A 17,001-nucleotide genomic window follows, 5' to 3' on the forward strand; every position below is an offset into this window, starting at 1 on the left:
ACCACCTGTTCTATGCCTTTCCTCCATTCCCATTAGTCCACAAGGTCCTTCTCAAGTTGCACAGAGACAAGGCCCGCTTAATCTTGATCGCCCCGACGTGGCCCAGGAAACATTGGTATACCACTCTCCTCGATCTGTCAGTGACCACCTCAATTCCACTCCCGTTGTGGACAGACCTGATCACTCAGGAATAAGGCTGACTCTGCCATCTGGACCTGCAATCCCTCCATCTCACAGCATGGATGCTGCATGGCTAACTCAATCTGAGCTACATTGCTCCTGCTTGGTGCAGCACGTACTTTTGGGTAGCAGAAAGCCCTCTACTAGTATTTGGCCAAGTGGAAGCGTTTCTCCTGCTGGTGTTCCCTGAGTAATACTGCCCTCTGGAGGTATCAGTACTTAACATCTCTTGTCCTTGAAACGGCAAGGCCTGGCAGTTTCTTCCATCAGAGTAGACCTAGCAGCGATTTCGGCCTTCCACCCGGGCAAAAATGGGTACTTGGTTTTCTCCAATCCCATGGTCATCAGGTTCCTCAAGGGATTGGAACATCTGTACCCGCAAATTCGGTATCTGGCCCCTACGTGGGACCTCAACCTGATCCTATCCAGACTCATGGGTGCCCCGTTCAAGCTGATGGCCATTTACTTACTCCTGTACCTTTCCTGGAAAACAGCTTTTCTCATCGCCGTCACTTCAGCGAGACGTGTATCAGAGCTTTGAGCCCTCATGTCAGACCCACTGTATATGGTGTTTTATAAGGACAAGGTACAGCTATGATCACACCCTGCCTTCCTTCCTAAGGTGGTGTCTGTCTTCCATGTCAACCAAGACATCTTCCTTCCAGTCTTCAATCTGAAGCTGCATGCTTCTCGATGAGAACAGCAGCTGCACTCCCTAGAGGTTACATCGAATTAACAAAACCTTTTAGGAGGACAACCCAGCTGTTTGTAGCTGTGGCAGATCGGATGAAGGGCCTTCTGGTCTCCACCCAGCGCATCTCATCCTGGATTACATCATGCATCCGTGTGTGCTATGACTTGGCTGGTGTCCCAACTACACACCTTACCACCCACTCCACTCAGGCTCAAGCTTCATCCTCCGCCTCCCTGGCTCATGTACCCATACAGGAGGTCTGTATAGGAACTAGCGGCTGGGTGGAAGTGGAAAAAATGGGAATCTGTGGCAGACTTACATTTCCTATCACCTTCTGTCATATATCCCACTCTTACAGTTATTTACATTATCCATCATACATCCCCCCACACCTCTACATCACCGCAAGCCACTCCAGTCAATCTCATACAGTTCAACAGCTCACAAGGTGTCTGCAAATGTCCACTCAGAGCTCTTCAGGCTTCAGCTCAGCTGTGCCACCAAGGTGCTCATTAATTGCAGTTTGGAGCCTCTTCAGTCCCAAAAACAGGGCACAGAGGTGAAATGTAGCTCTGCATTTCTGAAAAAGAGTGTCACACCATTTAATTGTTCCCTACTGAGTGCTATGTTCATTCAAAGGGAACTCATCTGCTTGACTGCTTATCTACTCCAAGATAAAGAGAGATTCATCTGACTGTAATTGGCAGAAAATATGCAGAATGACTAATAGAGGGGAGAGCCTCCACTGAAACCTAGAGGTAGCATCAATGTCTTTTTGTAACAGATATACCTATGAAAGCTGCTTCATCAGGCATAGCTGTGGTCTCTCCTCTGTTCTGGGGAGGCAGGGGCCTGGGGTGCAGAGACAGACAGGAATAGAGACCTGCCGGGGTCAGACCCATGACCTATCCTGGATTCTGGTGAGGCAGCCACGGACCAACCTGGCTGGAACTGACTCAGCAGGAGGACAATGAACTGAGGGGAGAATTTGGGCCTCCACATCAGGCAGGAATAGCAGAGCTCCCCTGGCATTGGGAGAAAGATTCCTTTTGCTTAGTTAAGGCATCACTGTTGGTCTTAACATTGAAACCTGAGGGTTTGGGTCTTGCAGGTGCAGCAGAAGTGTAACCCAGCTCTGTCTAACCTGGTCAGCAAAATAGGCCTTCCATGTTCTCTTTGTCAAGCGGGCCAGGATGCCAAATAGGACAAAGGCCAAGGAATAAAGAGGATCATCCTCCTACAGTCAAGAAAGCCCCGCAAGTTGGTAACTAAGGGACAATCACATCACGCACCTCGCACAGCCATCTCTTCTATGCTAAAGTAGAGTGATTCCAACTACAGCTAGTTGGAAAAACTTAAACCAACTTTTTGTTCGAATTTGCTGATTCCTCAAAATATTTTAGAGACAGTTCAATTTTGATGAAAGTCCTCCAAAAGCCGGGTAGGGGTCCTTAGAAACCAACCTGGTGTCTTGCCAGTGCACCCATCCAGCTCCTTGGAAGCTGATCTAGCAGGCTGACTGGGATTGTGGGCTTCCAGACCCCCAGCTTCTGGGACCCTGGGAGTCCTGACTCTCAAATTTGCAATTCCCTGGCACCTCTAGCTTCCAGAGTTTTCCAGGTTCCCAGCACCAGGATAGTCTGAAAGCAGACTGCCCTGGCCCAAGGTTTCCAATAGAGCTAGGTTGAGAATAGTAATTCTGTTTCATAAGGGTTGTGAAGTTTGGGGAGAGGGGTTCCCACAAATAGGAACAAAATCAAAATTTAGAATCTCAAAATTCTCTGCAAAACAGAATTATCATTCCAACTCTCCCACATAAAAATGGTATAGAGCAGGCCCAACACTCTCTATTGTACTCTGTAAGCCCCTTTTCATGGTTATCTAGTATTCAGACTTTCTTTGAGGTTCTCAGTGAAAATATAGAAGAACAGAAGGGTGAGACTGTGGGAGCAAGGATGTCATCCCCACCCTCCTAATGTTCTCCTCCTTGCGGCATGGCACAGACTCACCCCTGCAGCGCCTCCTGCTGGTCATCCTCGGGAATTAGCTTCTTCAACCCAGGAGTCCCCTCTGCAGGCAAGTGATCCGCTTGCCTTTAGCCCCCGTGTCCCTCCTAGGACCCAGGTGCCCTTGTCTCAGGGTTCTGCCTCCTGCAGTACCCCATAGTCTCACAGGGTTTCCCCCACCCCAGGGGAACCCCCACCCCCTATCCCCACATCACCTCAGTCGTGGCTACTGCCAGTCTCTGTTTAGCCCCCACACCCTGGGGTGGACTGCAGTCTATCAGCCAATCATCACAGGCAACAAGGGGTTTGGACTGGCTGCCTTTACCCACCCTCCAGCTGCCCCTCTGCAAGCCCAATACCTAGGAGGCCTAGAACTAGGCTCTGCTGCCTGGGGAGTTGCTAGCCTAGGGCTTCCCAGCTCCTAAGGCCTTTCCCCAGCCCTGCCTCTCTCTAGGTCCCCTTGGTGAGTTCCCCAGCAGCCAGGCCTGTCTCCCTCTCAAGTCAGAGAGACTGCTCCCTCTGGCTTCCCTGGCCTTCTTATAAAGCCCAGTTGCTTATACTTTGGGGCATGGTCCCAGCTGCAGCCACTTCCCCCGATCAGCCAGGGTTTTACTCCCTTGCCCAGCCCCAGCCCCAGCCCTCTGCAGGGCTTTTCCAACCTCTTCCGGGCTGGAGCAGGTGTTCATCCCACTACATTCCTCCATAAAATACCTCTCTTCGCTGGGGCCTAAAATCTCTTCACTCTGACATGAGCAATGCCCAGGGAATCCACCTCATGCATTGTAAATGGAGTCTAATCAAGATCAGTTGAACTGGAGTGGGAGAGTTCTGTTCACATACATTGTCAAAGTAGGTCCGGATCTGTTGGGTGAGGTCTCTGAAGGAAGAACCTACATCGTTTTCCTTCATGACTTTGGCCAGTGCTTTCATGCTCTCGCCAATGACTTCAGAACTCAAAGTGTCATGTAAGGCCCTGATCAGTATGTCCAGAAGAAACTTTTCGTAGTTTTTCACCTGTACAAACATATGATATTAAAGACCACTTTCACTGATCACACTTCTAATTATTTTCTTTAGCAGTTATGAAGCTGTGGGAATTTCATCTACCTCTCACCCCCAGAGACCTATAGCTATATTTCAGACCAGGTGCTAGGTACAATGAGCCAAACTCAGGGCCATAATACACCTGTGTAATCCTATTATTAAATTCCTAGTTACTTAGATTCCAAGGCCAAAAGAGACCATTGTGATTATCCAGTCTGATCTCCTGCATAACACAGAACTTCCCTGAAATAGTCTCTGTTTGAACTAGAGTATCTTTTAGAAAAACATCCAATCTTGATTTTAAAATAGCTAGTGACAGAGAATCCACCATAACCCTTTGTAAATTGTTTGAATAGTTAATTAAAATTACCATTAAAAATGTATGCCTTATTACCAGTATGAATTAAACTAGCTTCATTTTTCCCACATTGAATCTTGTTATACCTTTGTTCGCCAATGTGAAGAACCCATTATCAAAGTTTGTTCCCCATGTGAGTAGTTAGAAACCAGGGGTTGGCAACCTGCGGCACACGTGCCAAACATGCCCGCGAGCCGATTTTGAGCAGCACGCAGCCACCTGCCGCAGTCCTGGCCCCCAGCCCCACTGAGCCCTCCCGCCCACCGCTCTCCCCTGCGGGGGTAGGAGGCAGAAGCTTGGTTCTGCTGCAACCAAGCTTCTCTCTCCCCGCTTCTTCCCCTAGCGTGGTGCTTTCCTGTCCTGCCCCCTCTCCTTCCCTGCACCAATCAGCTGACGGCCCTAGCGAGGAGGAGAGGGGGAAGAGCAACAGTGTGCAGGCAGTTCCCTAGAGGAGACAGAGAGAGGTAGGGATGGAGCCTTGGGAAAAAGGGTGGAACAGGGCATATCCCTTCCAGCCCCCTGTCCTGAGCTGCTCAGGGCAGGGGGCTGGGAGCACCCCTACCAACTGAACACCACAGCCCTCTGCCCTGACCCCCCACACACACACACTCAGTCTTCTGTCCTACACCCCCCACACCCCCAGCCGTCTGCCCTGACCCCCCCCACACACTCAGCATTCTTCCCTGCAGCCCCTATATCTCCCAGCCCTCTGCCCTGACCCTTGAACCTCCCCCAACACACACAACCTTCTGCCCTGCAACCCCCACCCCTCTGCTCTGAACCCCCCACCCCAACACACACCCAGCCTTCTGCCCTGCATCCCCCCTACACACACCGCAGCCCTTTTCCTTGAACCCCCCTCCAGTGTTCTGCCCTGAACCCCCACCCTCAGCCCTGAACCCCACCCCCCCAGGTCTGGGGTCCCAGCTGCAGGCCTTGCTCAGCCCGCTGCCGGCCTAGGTGAACAGAACCCCAGGCTGGCAGTGAGCTGAGCAGGCTGGCGGTGAAAGATCAGCATTTTAATTTAATTTTAAATGATTCTTAAACATTTTGAAAACCTTGTTTACTTTTCATACAATAGTTTAGTTATATAATATAGACTTATAGAAAGAGACCTTCTAAAAATGTTAAAATGTATTACTGGCATGCAAAACTTTAAATCAGAGTGAATAAATGAAGACTCAGCACACCACTTCTGAAAGGTTGCCAACCCCTGTTATAGACTGTCCTCAATCTCTCTTTATAAAGCTAAATAGATTGAGCTCCTTGAGTCTAATCACTAAAGGTATACGTAAGAGGTGCAGACTCACCCCTGCAGCGCCTCCTGCTAGTGACTTCCAGGAATTAGCTCATTCCAGCTCCAGATCATCCTCTGACCCCTGTGTCCCTCTCTGGACCCTGGTGCCCCTTTAACTGGGGTGCCCCCCAGCAGTACCCCAATTCTGGGTCTCCCCATCCCAGGGGAACCCCCACCCACTATCCCCACTTCAACATCTAGCCCTGGCTCCCTGGGGCAGACTGTAGTGTACATGCAATTCATCATTGGCAAAGCAGGGTTTGGACCTGCTGCCTTTGCCTACCCCTGGGCTGCCCCAGTACCTGTTGGCCTTATGCGAAGCTGCAGCCTGGGGCTTTGCAGGCTGGAGCTCCCCAGCTCCTCTGCCTTACCCCAGCCCTGCTCCACTCAGGTACCCTGTCTCTAGCTCCCCGCAGCCAGGCCTTTCTCCCTCTACAGGCAGAGGGAGACTGACTAGCTCCTGGCTCACTGCCTCTTATAGGGGCCAGCTGAGCCTGACGGGCATGGCCACAGCTGAGCCTACTTTCCCCAATCAGCCCATGCTTCTTGCCCCAGCCACAGCCCTCTCCTGGGCTGTTTTAAGCCCTGACGGGCAGGAGCAGGTAACCACCCCACTACAGTATATTGTCCAATCCTTTGATAATTCTTGTGACTCTTCCCTGAATCCTCTCTAATTTATCAGCATCCTTCTTGAATTGTGGACACCTGATCTGGACACAGTATTCCAGCAGTGCTCACATGAGTGCCACATTCAGAGGGAAAATAACTTCTTTACTCTTATTCAAGATTCCTCTGTTTATGCCTCCAAGGATCATTTCAGCCCTTTTGGCCACAACTTAGCATTGGGAGCTTATGTTCAACTGATTCTCTGCCATGACTCAAGTTTTTTTCAGCATCATTGCTTCGTGGGATAGAGTCTCCCATCCTGTAAGTATGGCCTGCATTTTTTGTTCTTAGATGTATACGTTTACATGCAGTCATATTAAAGTGCACATTGTTTACTTATGCCCAGCTTACCAAAGGATCCAGCTTGCTCTGTATTGACTGCAAAAAGGTTACTAGAGTATGTGAGAGAGCAGAATTTGGCCTAGTGCATTGTGTGCAGCCTCTGTAAATTCTGAACAACTATTTCCCTTGGTTTCTTTAGTTATGCTGCATTCTATTCAGTATTCTCTCTTACCTTCTCAGGCACCCCATAGACTAAATTTCTCAGGCCTCTTACAGCTATTTGACAGACAATGCTGTTCCTATCATGTGACTTTTCTTCCAAGATGTGTAAGATAGACTTAAGGAACTTCTTTTCCCGGAGCATGGGATCACTCATTAGCTGAAATAAAATCAACATGTCCATTAGCCCCAATATGATCATTAAAATTGGGAATATAATTTGAGCAGACAAGGAGTTCTCCTACAGCCACAGTCTTGTGGATAGAGACTAATATGGCTACCCCTCTGATACTTGGCACATAATACACTGTAACTTTATTATTCCACACAAATGAGAAATGTCTTAAAAACGTGGCACTTTCCTTTTGGGCACTATAATAGGGATCCACTCACCTCTTGAGAGCCTCTTAGTGGCTGAGTATGCTACCACAGTCCTTTTCTCACTCCTGGTGCACCCTGCTAGCTGACCTCAGTGAGTATTCTGTGGCTCAGGCCTCTTGCTGACTCCCAAAATCCAAATGAACCCCTTCTGGGGTAATCAAGAACAGTCCCATTGCCCTCACAAGGGTCTCCAGCCCCAGCTCTGGGTCCTTTAAATTCTGCCCTTTGTTCAAGCTCTCCATAATATTGTTCCCTTCATGGGGCTTATGCCACTGCAGATGGTAGGGGAACCTGGGCCTGTCCATAACTCTGGGTTCCAAACCATGGACCCTGTAAACAGTATCTAGGCACTGCTTAATTTCAGTTCATTGTTGCTTCTTCCTATCGGCCACTTTTAGCTTTACCCTCACCTCAGAGTTAAAGTGACTCTCTTTCTGCAAACCCAGCTTAAGCAAATGCTGCCAGAATCAAACTCTGGCTATCCTCTGAATTTCTGTGGCCAGAGAGCAGCATCCTTTCCTGCCCCTCTAGTTCCTGCCAGGAACTGACCTGCTAAGGCCCTGCAGCAACTTTTATCTGAGCCTGATGGGCTCTGGTTGGCTGCTTTCATGAGGCCTCTCTAGACAGACCCAGGTTTGTGGCTCTTTTGCTGGGGCAGGGTGTAGTAGGACCATGGGGCCTCTTGTAAGGAGCCTCAAAGCCTAGGTATAGCCCATCACAGGCACAGATCAATTGTTTTTCTTAGAACCAGATGAGCCCCTAAGATAGTTGCTTAGCATAAGTGGGAAATATGATGCAGCTGTTAGAAGAAGGATGTGAAAAGGGAGGATGGCCCAGCAGTTAGCACACTAGCCTAGGACTTAGAAGACCCAGGTTCAATTTCCTGCTCCCTTGAAGACTTCCTGTGTGACCTTGGGCAAGTCACTTAGCCTGTCTGTGCATCAGTTCGCTGCCTGTAAAATAGGAATAATAGTGCTTCCCTACCTCCCAGGAGTGTCATGGGGATACAGACATACATTAAAGAGTTTTGAGGTACTCAGATACTACAGTAATGAGAACCTAAGACAGATGTTAATGTATTTGTATGTTGCTTGTTTTATAGTATTAGGACACTAGGTTCATTCAGAAGATCTGCTGAGCTAAACCAAAATCAGGAGCTGTTGGTTCTTCTTCGAGTGATTGCTCATATCCATTCCAGTTAGGTGTGCTCGCCGCGCATGCACGTTCGTTGGAAGACTTTTACCCTAGCAACTCCGGTGGGCCGGCAGGTCGCCCCCTGGAGTGGCGCCACTATGGTGCCCGATATATACCCCTGCCGACCCATCCACTCCTCAGTTCCTTCTTACCGCCGTGTTGGTCGTTGGAACTGTGGAGTGCGGCATAGTTGTCCTCCACTTCCCTAGCTTCTCATTGTTCACTGTTCTCCAGTTGTATATAGTTATTGTTAGTGTATAGAATATTTAATTTTATAGTTGTTATTCACTTGTTGTACATAGTTTAGCGGGCTTGGGCTCTGTCCCTCCCCTGCGCCCGGCGCCAGGCTCATGCCTGGTTCGCCAGGATTCAAACCGTGTTCGGCCTGTAAAAAGCCGATGCCCACCAGTGATCCCCACGACGCCTGCTTGAAGTGCCTCGGGGAATCGCACATTTCCGAGAAGTGCCGCATTTGCAAGGCCTTTAAGCCACGAACCAAGAAAGAGAGGGACCAGCACTTAAAGACCCTCCTTATGGAAGCGGCCCTTAACCCTCAGTCCTCGGCACCGGGCCGGACCCATGAAGACACCTCGGCACCGGCCTTCTCCGGCACCGGGTCCCGACAGAAGGCCTTCGGCGTCCTCTACTCCCACGAAGCAGATTCGTGTGGAGAGCCCGGCACCGACTCCTGCTGCGGCACCGACGCCAGTGGTACCGTCGACTCTGGGCCCAAGAGGTCCATTGAGTCCGGTCCTACAGAGCTCCCCAATAAGACCCGGGGTTGAGCTGACGGTCCCCTCTACGCCAAAGACATTCTCTTCAGCTAGGGACCTCATCGCGATGACCGAGTCTGTGCTGCCTCAACCCCCGGTGCCACCGGTGCGGGTTCTCCAGTCTAAAGGCAAGCCTGCAGCCATGAGACCGCCGTCCCTGGATTCGGCGAGCCAGCACCAATCTCCATCGTGGTACCAGCACCGTTCCCGGTGTCGTGGGAGGTCTCGCTCTAGGCGCTGCTCGCAGTCCTGGCACCGCTCACTGCGACGGTACCGGTCGTACTCGCGGTGCAGGTCCATTTCACGGCCGGCCCGGTACTCTCGGCACCGCTCTGGCTCTAGCCATCGCTACCGGCACCAAGACTCACGCAGCTGCTCCCACCATCGGCGTTCCCAATCCCGGTCGACCTCCTGGCACCGAGCTGGTGGCAGGTCCCGGTCTAGATCTCGGCACCGCTATGATTCCCAGTACCGGTCCCTGGCACCGAGGAGGTCTCCACCAACAGGAGCGAGAGACCCATACCAGTCTCGTTCGGCACCTCCCTGGCCGTCCCGCCAGCCACCTGTGTCCTCTCAGACGGATAGTGTATACGCCGCGGACACCGACGTGCCTGCTGCCTTGTTCCAGGAGCCCCAGCCTCAAGAACATGGACCGCAGCAGTGGGGATTCTGGACGCCTTGGGCATACCATCAAGCCCAAGGCCCTCAGCCGGTTCCCACGCGTTCCAGTATCTCGGAACACAGGGTTCTTCTTCGAGTGCTTGCTCATATCCATTCCAGTTAGGTGTGCGCGCGCCGCGTGCACGTTCGTCGGAGAAACTTTTACCCTAGCAACACTCGGTGGGCCGGCAGGTCGCCCCCTAGAGTGGCGCCGCTATTGCACCTGATATATACCCCTGCCGGCCCGTCCGCTCCTCAGTTCCTTCTTACTGCCCGTGTCAGTTGTTGGAACAGTGGAGCGCAGCTTACCTGATCTCCACCTCCCTAGCGATTCGCTTGTTGTATAGTTTTTTCGTGTACATAGTTTTTTCTCTAGTTTTATTACCATTTGACGTAGTTATAGTTTGTGTATATAGTTAAAGAGGATCGGGGATTCACCCCTTCTCCTCCCCAGGCACCGGGGCCCATGCCCGGTTCACCAGGCTTCAAACCCTGCGCGGCCTGTCGTCGGCTGATGCCCACAGGAGATCCACACGACTCCTGTTTAAAGTGCCTCGGCGAGGCCCATCTTTCAGACAAGTGCCATATCTGTAAGGCGTTCAAGCCCCGGACCAAAAAAGAGCAGGACATTCGCCTGAAGCAACTTTTGATGGAGGCAGCTCTAACTCCTCCATCCTCGGCACCGACTCCGGCACCGGGAACAAGTGCATCTTCTGCTCCAGCACCAGTGAAGACTCCTTGGCACCACCCGTCACCGGCCCAATCCTCTGGCTGGTGCCGCTCGCTCTCCCCAAGGAGCAAGAAGTACAAGGCTCCTGCGGTACCTTCAGCTACACCGCAGTCAGAGCACAGCTCCAAGTCAGACCGCCCAGCACCGCCAACTGCCGTGGCACCGCTTGTCTCGGCACCGTTGATTCCAGTCTCCCAAGAGCCGTTGAGTCCGGTGCCTACCAGCTCCCCAGCCCGTGCTGCGGTAGAGCTTGTCATACCGTCCATGCCGGAGACCTTCTCCATGGCGCGGGACCTCATTGCTCTCACAGAACCTGAGCTGCCCCAACCCCCGGCACCGCCGGTGTGGGTCATCCAGTCACTGGGCAAACCTGCCATGGTGCGGCCATCTTCCCCGGGCACCACTGAGCACTGTCGGTCATCGGGGTCCCGTGATCACTCTCGGCCCCGGCACCGCTCCCGATCTCGGAGCCGCTCGCAGTCCCGGTACCGTTCTCCATCCCGGTACCGGTTGCACTCGCAGCATCGCTCGAGATCCCGGTCTCCATCGTACCGTCGGCACCGCTCCAGATCCCAGCACCGCCGCACCTCTCGTAGCCGATCCAGGCATGACGATGTTCGGCACCGGTCGACCTCCCGGCACCGTGCTGTCGTAGGTCCCGGTCCCACTCTCAACACCGCCACGGTTCCCAGTACCGTTCGCCGGTACTGCGCAGGGAGGAATACTACGGACGCAGAGACCTGGTCCAGTCTACTTCAGCTCCCCTGTGGCCCTCCCGTCATCCGTCCGCCTCTTCGTACCCGGACAGTGCCTCCTATGGGGGTTCGGACACTCAAGCTCATCAGGACCACGGACCACCCCAGTGGTCTTTTTGGACACCCTGGGCCTACCACCAAGCCCAAGCTGAACCAACGGGCCCATCACACTCTGGCCATTCGGAGCACCGGGTACCTGAGGCCACTGTCAGCAGACCTTCCCCCGCTGATACAAGGCAAGCGCTGCACAGGCTCCAGAACAACATGATGTTCCGGAGACGGAGGTCCACCAGGATGAGGCATCAGTCCAGGACCCACTCGTCCCAGGGTTGTCGTCATCATCTTCCCCGGATGAGGCGGTAGCGGGCACATCATCATTGGGGCCTCCCCCGATTGATCTGCGAGCACACCAAGATCTTCTGCGGCGCATTGCCCAAAATATCAGCCTTCCCGTAGAGGAAGTCCCTGAGATGGAAGACCCAGTGGTTAGCATCCTATCAGTGGAAACGCCTACCAGAGTGGCCCTCCCCTTTATCAGGTCGATCCAAGCCAGAGCAGACACCATCTGGCAGTCCCCGGCTTCCATTCCACCGACAGCCAGGGGTGTAGAAAGAAAATACATGATGCCTTCTAAAGGGTATGAATACCTTTACGTGCACCCTGCCCCTTGCTCGTTGGTGGTACAATCGGTCAACGAAAGGGAGCACCACAGCCAGCAAGCCTCTGTGCCGAAATCTAGGGAGGCCAAGCGCATGGACTTGTTGGGCCGAAAAATCTACTCTGCTGGAGGGCTTCAGCTCCGCGTGGCGAACCAGCAAGCCCTCTTAAGCCGATACTCCTATAACACCTGGGAGGCGGTTGGCAAGTTTACTGAATTGGTCCCCCAGGACTCCCGTCAGGAGTTCACAGCCCTCCTAGAGGAGGGGAAAAGGGTTGTGAGAACCTCACTGCAAGCTGCGCTGGACTCCGCAGATTCGGCGGCTAGAACAGTCGCCTCTGGCATAACCATGCGGCGCATATCCTGGTTACAGGTGTCCGGCCTACTGCCAGAACTGCAATATACCATACAGGACTTGCCCTTCGATGGACAAGGTCTTTTTTCGCAAAAGACAGATCCCAGACTGCAGAGTCTGAAGGACAACCGAGTTATCATGTGTTCACTCGGAATGCATACCCCTCAGACTCAGAGATGGTCATTCCGTTCCCAACCTCAGCACCCTTACCCTCCACCTTGGCCGAGACAGGATTTTGCCCATAGGAGAGGTCGTACCACCTGCAGGTGACAGTCGGGACCTCCAGCGGGCAACAATTCCGGTCCCGCCAAACCATCATCGGGACCTAAAACAAATTTTTGAAGGTGCGCCCGAGAGCAGCGTACCAATTCCCTCTTCGGATCCATTCCAGTTTTCCAACCACCTTTCCTCGTTCCTCCCGGCGTGGTCCCAATTGACTTCGGATCATTGGGTCCTTCATACGGTGGAATTTTGATACCGTCTTCATTTTATCTCTCTGCCTTCCTCCCATCCTCCCTCCTCAGAGACCCCTCTCACGAGCAACTCCTCATGCAGGAGGTTCACAAGCTTCTATCAATCGGAGCTATAGAGGAGGTACCAGAGGAGTTAAAGGGCAAGGGGTTTTATTCCTGATATTTCCTGATCCCCAAGGCAAAAGGGGGCCTCCCTACATGAACTGAACAAGTTCATCAAGAAGTTCAAGTTCCGCATGGTGTCCCTGGGGACAATCATCCCCTCCCTGGATCCCGGCAATTGGTACGCCTCTCTCGACTTGAAGGATGCATATTTCCATATTGCGATTTACCTCCCCCCCCCCACAGGAGGTATCTGCGCTTTGTGGTGAATTGGGTTCACTACCGGTTTACTGTCCTTCCCTTTGGTCTTTCGTCGGCCCCTCGGGTCTTCACGAAATGTATGGTGGTCGTCGCCGCTTCACTACGCCGTCGTCGAATACATGTTTTTCCTTACCTCGACGACTGGCTTATCAGAGGGACCTCCAAGGCTCAAGTCATCAGTCATGTCGACACCATCAGGGAGCTATTTACATGTCTAGGCCTGATCATCAATCTGGACAAGTCCACCTTAGTACCCACGCAAAGAATAGAATTTATTGGGGCAGTGCTGGACTCCAACCTTGCAACAACCAGTTTGCCCCCGCACTGGTTTCAGGCCATAGTCTCCCTTGTCCAAAGTCTTCAGAGGTTTCCAACTACCTCTGCCCGTACTTGCCTCACTCTCTTGGGGCACATGGCTTCATGTGTTTTCGTTACAAAATATGCCAGACTGCAGATGCGTCCGCTACAAACCTGGCTCGCTTCTGTCTATCGGCCGAACAGAGACGCCTTAGACATCATTCTGATGGTCACACCGGAAGTTCTGAGCTCCCTCGACTGGTGGAAGAGATCATCCCAAGTGTGTGCGGGCCTACCCTTTCATCCTCCCCAGCCCTCCGCATCCCTAACAACGGACGCGTCTGCGCTGGGCTGGGGCACCCACCTAGGGCACCTGCGCACCCAAGGCCTTTGGTCACCCCGGGAGCTGACGCTTCATATCAATGTCCGAGAGGCTCCAAGCGTCCCGACTGGCACGGCCAGACGTTCCTTCACAGACCATCTAAACCCGTTGTGTGGACAGTATATGGACAGTACAACACAACACCATAATCAACAAGCAGGGAGGATCAGTCGTCCCTGTGCCACAGAACGATGCCAATGTGGGACTTACTGTGTAGCCCAAATCTATAGACTTGTAAGGAGCCTCCAATTTAACTCTGGAGGATAACCACTCTCAGATACCAACCATACAGTCCTCCTCGCCTCTCACATGAAGGTTCCACTCCGAGCGTCCACATTCATCTTAGGAAAGTGGAGCTTTCCCCACATCGACCTGTTTCGCCAAAGGAACAGGTAAGACCAGTTCTCGGCCAATCACAATGCGCTCCCGGCCCTCCCTGTGGACATATAAGATCCGGAGACGGACCACCTCTGTTATAAGCCTTTCCACCGTTTTCCCTATCACCGAGCCCTGCTCAAGAATCGCAGGAAAAAGCCCGCCTATCGATGTGCCGCTTGCTGGGCAGCCTAGAATACCATGCTGCTCGCTATCTGTCCCTGTCGGACCAATCCCCTGCGCATAGCCGACTTGATCACAGAGGACTTCGGCAGGCTTCACCACCCGACCTACAGTCCCTGCACCTGACAGCAAGGCTCCTGCTAGTTAAGCCAGTCGGAGTTGAGCTGTTCCAGAGTAAAACAGTGTTTGCTTGGAAGCAGAAAGCCTCCAATACACTCGCATACTCGCAAAGGGAAAGCGTTCTGCCACTGGTGTGGCCACAACTGGCCACTCTCGTGTTCGGTATCAATCCCCACATCCTGGACTACATCTGAAGGTCTCAAGGAACAGGGTTGAATCATCCACTCGCGATCACCCAACTGACTATATCGCACCTTCACCCTGGGAAGCTGCAGTCCATTTTTTCCACCCTATGTCTTCAGTTTCCCCCCTTCCCAGGCTGAAAACGCTTTTTATACCCATCACGTCAAGCCCGCCTACCCCTACTGACCTGAACCTTGTTTAAACAGGCTCATGGGCGCCCCCTTGAGCCATTTGGCACAGCTCGCTACTGTACCTGTCTGGAAAAACAGCTTCGCTAGCTCTGCCTTGACTTAACTCGGAGACGAAGTCTCTGAATTGTGCACTGAACTGGATCCTCCATCTACTGGTTCCATAAGACATAGGACAGCGCGACCTCACCGCCATTCCTTCCAACAGGTCGCCTGCCTGTGCAACGTGAACACAAACAGCTTTTCTGCATCTCTTCCAAAGCCACATCATGCGAACAAAAAACAGCCCATACTTTGGATGTCCGAAGAGGCCTACTCGGTCTACATTGGAGAGGAACACAAGCCCTCCGACCAATCACCCGAGCTCTTGTACGCCGGTGCAGAACTTGAAGGGCAGGGCAATCTCCTCCCAGCGCATCGCGTCTTGGGTCACGTCGTGTATTCGATCTTGCTATGACTTGGCTCAAGTCCAGCTGGGCCATCTCAACGCCCACTCTACGCGGGCTCAGGCCTCATCTGCTGCTTTCTTGGCCCATGTTCCTATACAGGAAATCTGCCGTGCGGCTACCTCATCTTCTATCCACACCTTTGCAACCCATTACGCATTGGTCCAACAATCCAGAGACGATGCCACCTTCGGCTCAGCGGTCTTACTTTCCGCAACGTCTCGCCCCGACCCCACCGCCTAGGTAAGGCTTGGGAATCACCTAACTGGAATGGATATGAGCAATCACTCGCAGAAGAAAAGACAGTTACTCACCTTTGTAACTGTTGTTCCTCAAGATGTGTTGCTCATATCCATTCCACACCCACCCTCCTTCCCCACTGTTGGAGTAGCCGGCAAGAAGGAACTGAGGAGTGGATGGGTCCGCGGGGGTATATATCGGGCACCATAGCGGCACCACTCCAGGGGGCGTCCTGCCAGCCCACCGGAGTTGCTAGGGTAAATGTCTTCTGACGAACATGCACGCGCGGCAAACACACCTAACTGGAATGGATATGAGCAACACATCTCGAAGAACAGTCACAAAGGTGAGTAACCATCTTTTAGTATCAGCACTAGGACATGGCAGAAGAGGTCCAGTAATTCAAACTCTGTCTGTATCTCTCAGCCAGCACCAGTGGTTGTGTAGCTAGTATAGGCAATGACAGCAATAAAAATAACAGAAAGAGAATGACTCAGAAAGGTATAATGAAGTTCCTTGTGAGGTTTCCATATAAAGGAGGATCCATTCTACTATCTAAAATGACAATTACTCTTATGAACTGAACTGTACAACCCCCAAAAGAAAGGCATACATCAGACAACAGTCTAATGGTGAAACTGCTCTTCAGAGTCCTGTGTCTGACCTGGGCAAAGAGAGCTGTGCTGGTGACTCAGTGGTTTTCTGTTGGGGAATTTGCCCAGGGGAGGAGGCTCTATATGCTCTCAGGTGTTATTACTCCAGATTTTAGTAGAACACTGGAAGACAAAAGAAACTGCTTATGGGGTAGATTGAACACTTCAAAAACTCAGCTGCTCTGAGCGTACAGCTCTGATATCTATGAGTGAGAGCTGTGTGTTTCCACCCACGGTACCCCCCACAAAGCTATAAACTGGAGGTTCCCTCTCAGCTACTCTATTTGCTAGTGATTCCCAAGGATAAAATGATGCCTCCTAGATCTCTTACTTAACCAGCAGACACATCCCCTCATGCTGAATCTCGGGGTTTTCAAGAAGAATCCAAGTTCTCTGCTTCCTGAGCGCTCTCATCAGTCTCTCATTCCCAGCCTTGAAAAGCACAGACTCTAATGTTTCGATAGAAAGCCTGGGGAAAGAGAGACACAGAACTGCAGCAATCAGTAGGAAGGTGCAGCCTGAATAGAATCAGGAAGCCCCGGTTACTTGTCAGGTCTGCTGTTCATCGACAGTTCATCCATTGGCAATATCCTGGAGACCAGTGTCCCTGGAAGGACTTGATGCCGGGAGGTAAGTTTCAGTCTCATATGACTAGTTTTGCTAGGGAGAAAATTTTTCAGTCATTTTTCCCTTTGTGCAAGGAGTATGGGCACTAGCAGAGTACAGTGATATGGAAAAGACACATGATCAGGACCAAAAAACTGGGGGCATAGAGTGTGGTGATCACTAATGGACATTTTGGAGTCATACCTCCAGATATGATGTGACAGAGTGCTGAGGGTTTGT

At 52.1% G+C, this 17,001-nt stretch overlaps 1 protein-coding gene across 1 annotated transcript; it reads right to left on the reverse strand.

Annotated features, from left to right (window-relative positions):
• Positions 1 to 1,651: 1,651 nt before the first annotated feature.
• LOC116814913 (protein maestro-like) lies at positions 1,652 to 16,780 on the reverse strand. Its single transcript, XM_032762886.2, has 4 exons — positions 16,167 to 16,780; positions 6,760 to 6,906; positions 3,721 to 3,894; positions 1,652 to 2,111 (listed from the first exon to the last, which is right to left on the reverse strand). The coding sequence occupies exons 2-4, from the start codon at positions 6,901 to 6,903 to the stop codon at positions 1,932 to 1,934; spliced, it is 498 nt and encodes a 165-aa protein (XP_032618777.2). The 5' UTR covers positions 6,904 to 6,906; positions 16,167 to 16,780; the 3' UTR covers positions 1,652 to 1,931.
• Positions 16,781 to 17,001: the final 221 nt, after the last annotated feature.

Source organism: Chelonoidis abingdonii, chromosome 1 (genome assembly GCF_003597395.2).
Source record: "Chelonoidis abingdonii isolate Lonesome George chromosome 1, CheloAbing_2.0, whole genome shotgun sequence".
NCBI classification, from domain to species: domain Eukaryota; kingdom Metazoa; phylum Chordata; order Testudines; family Testudinidae; genus Chelonoidis; species Chelonoidis abingdonii.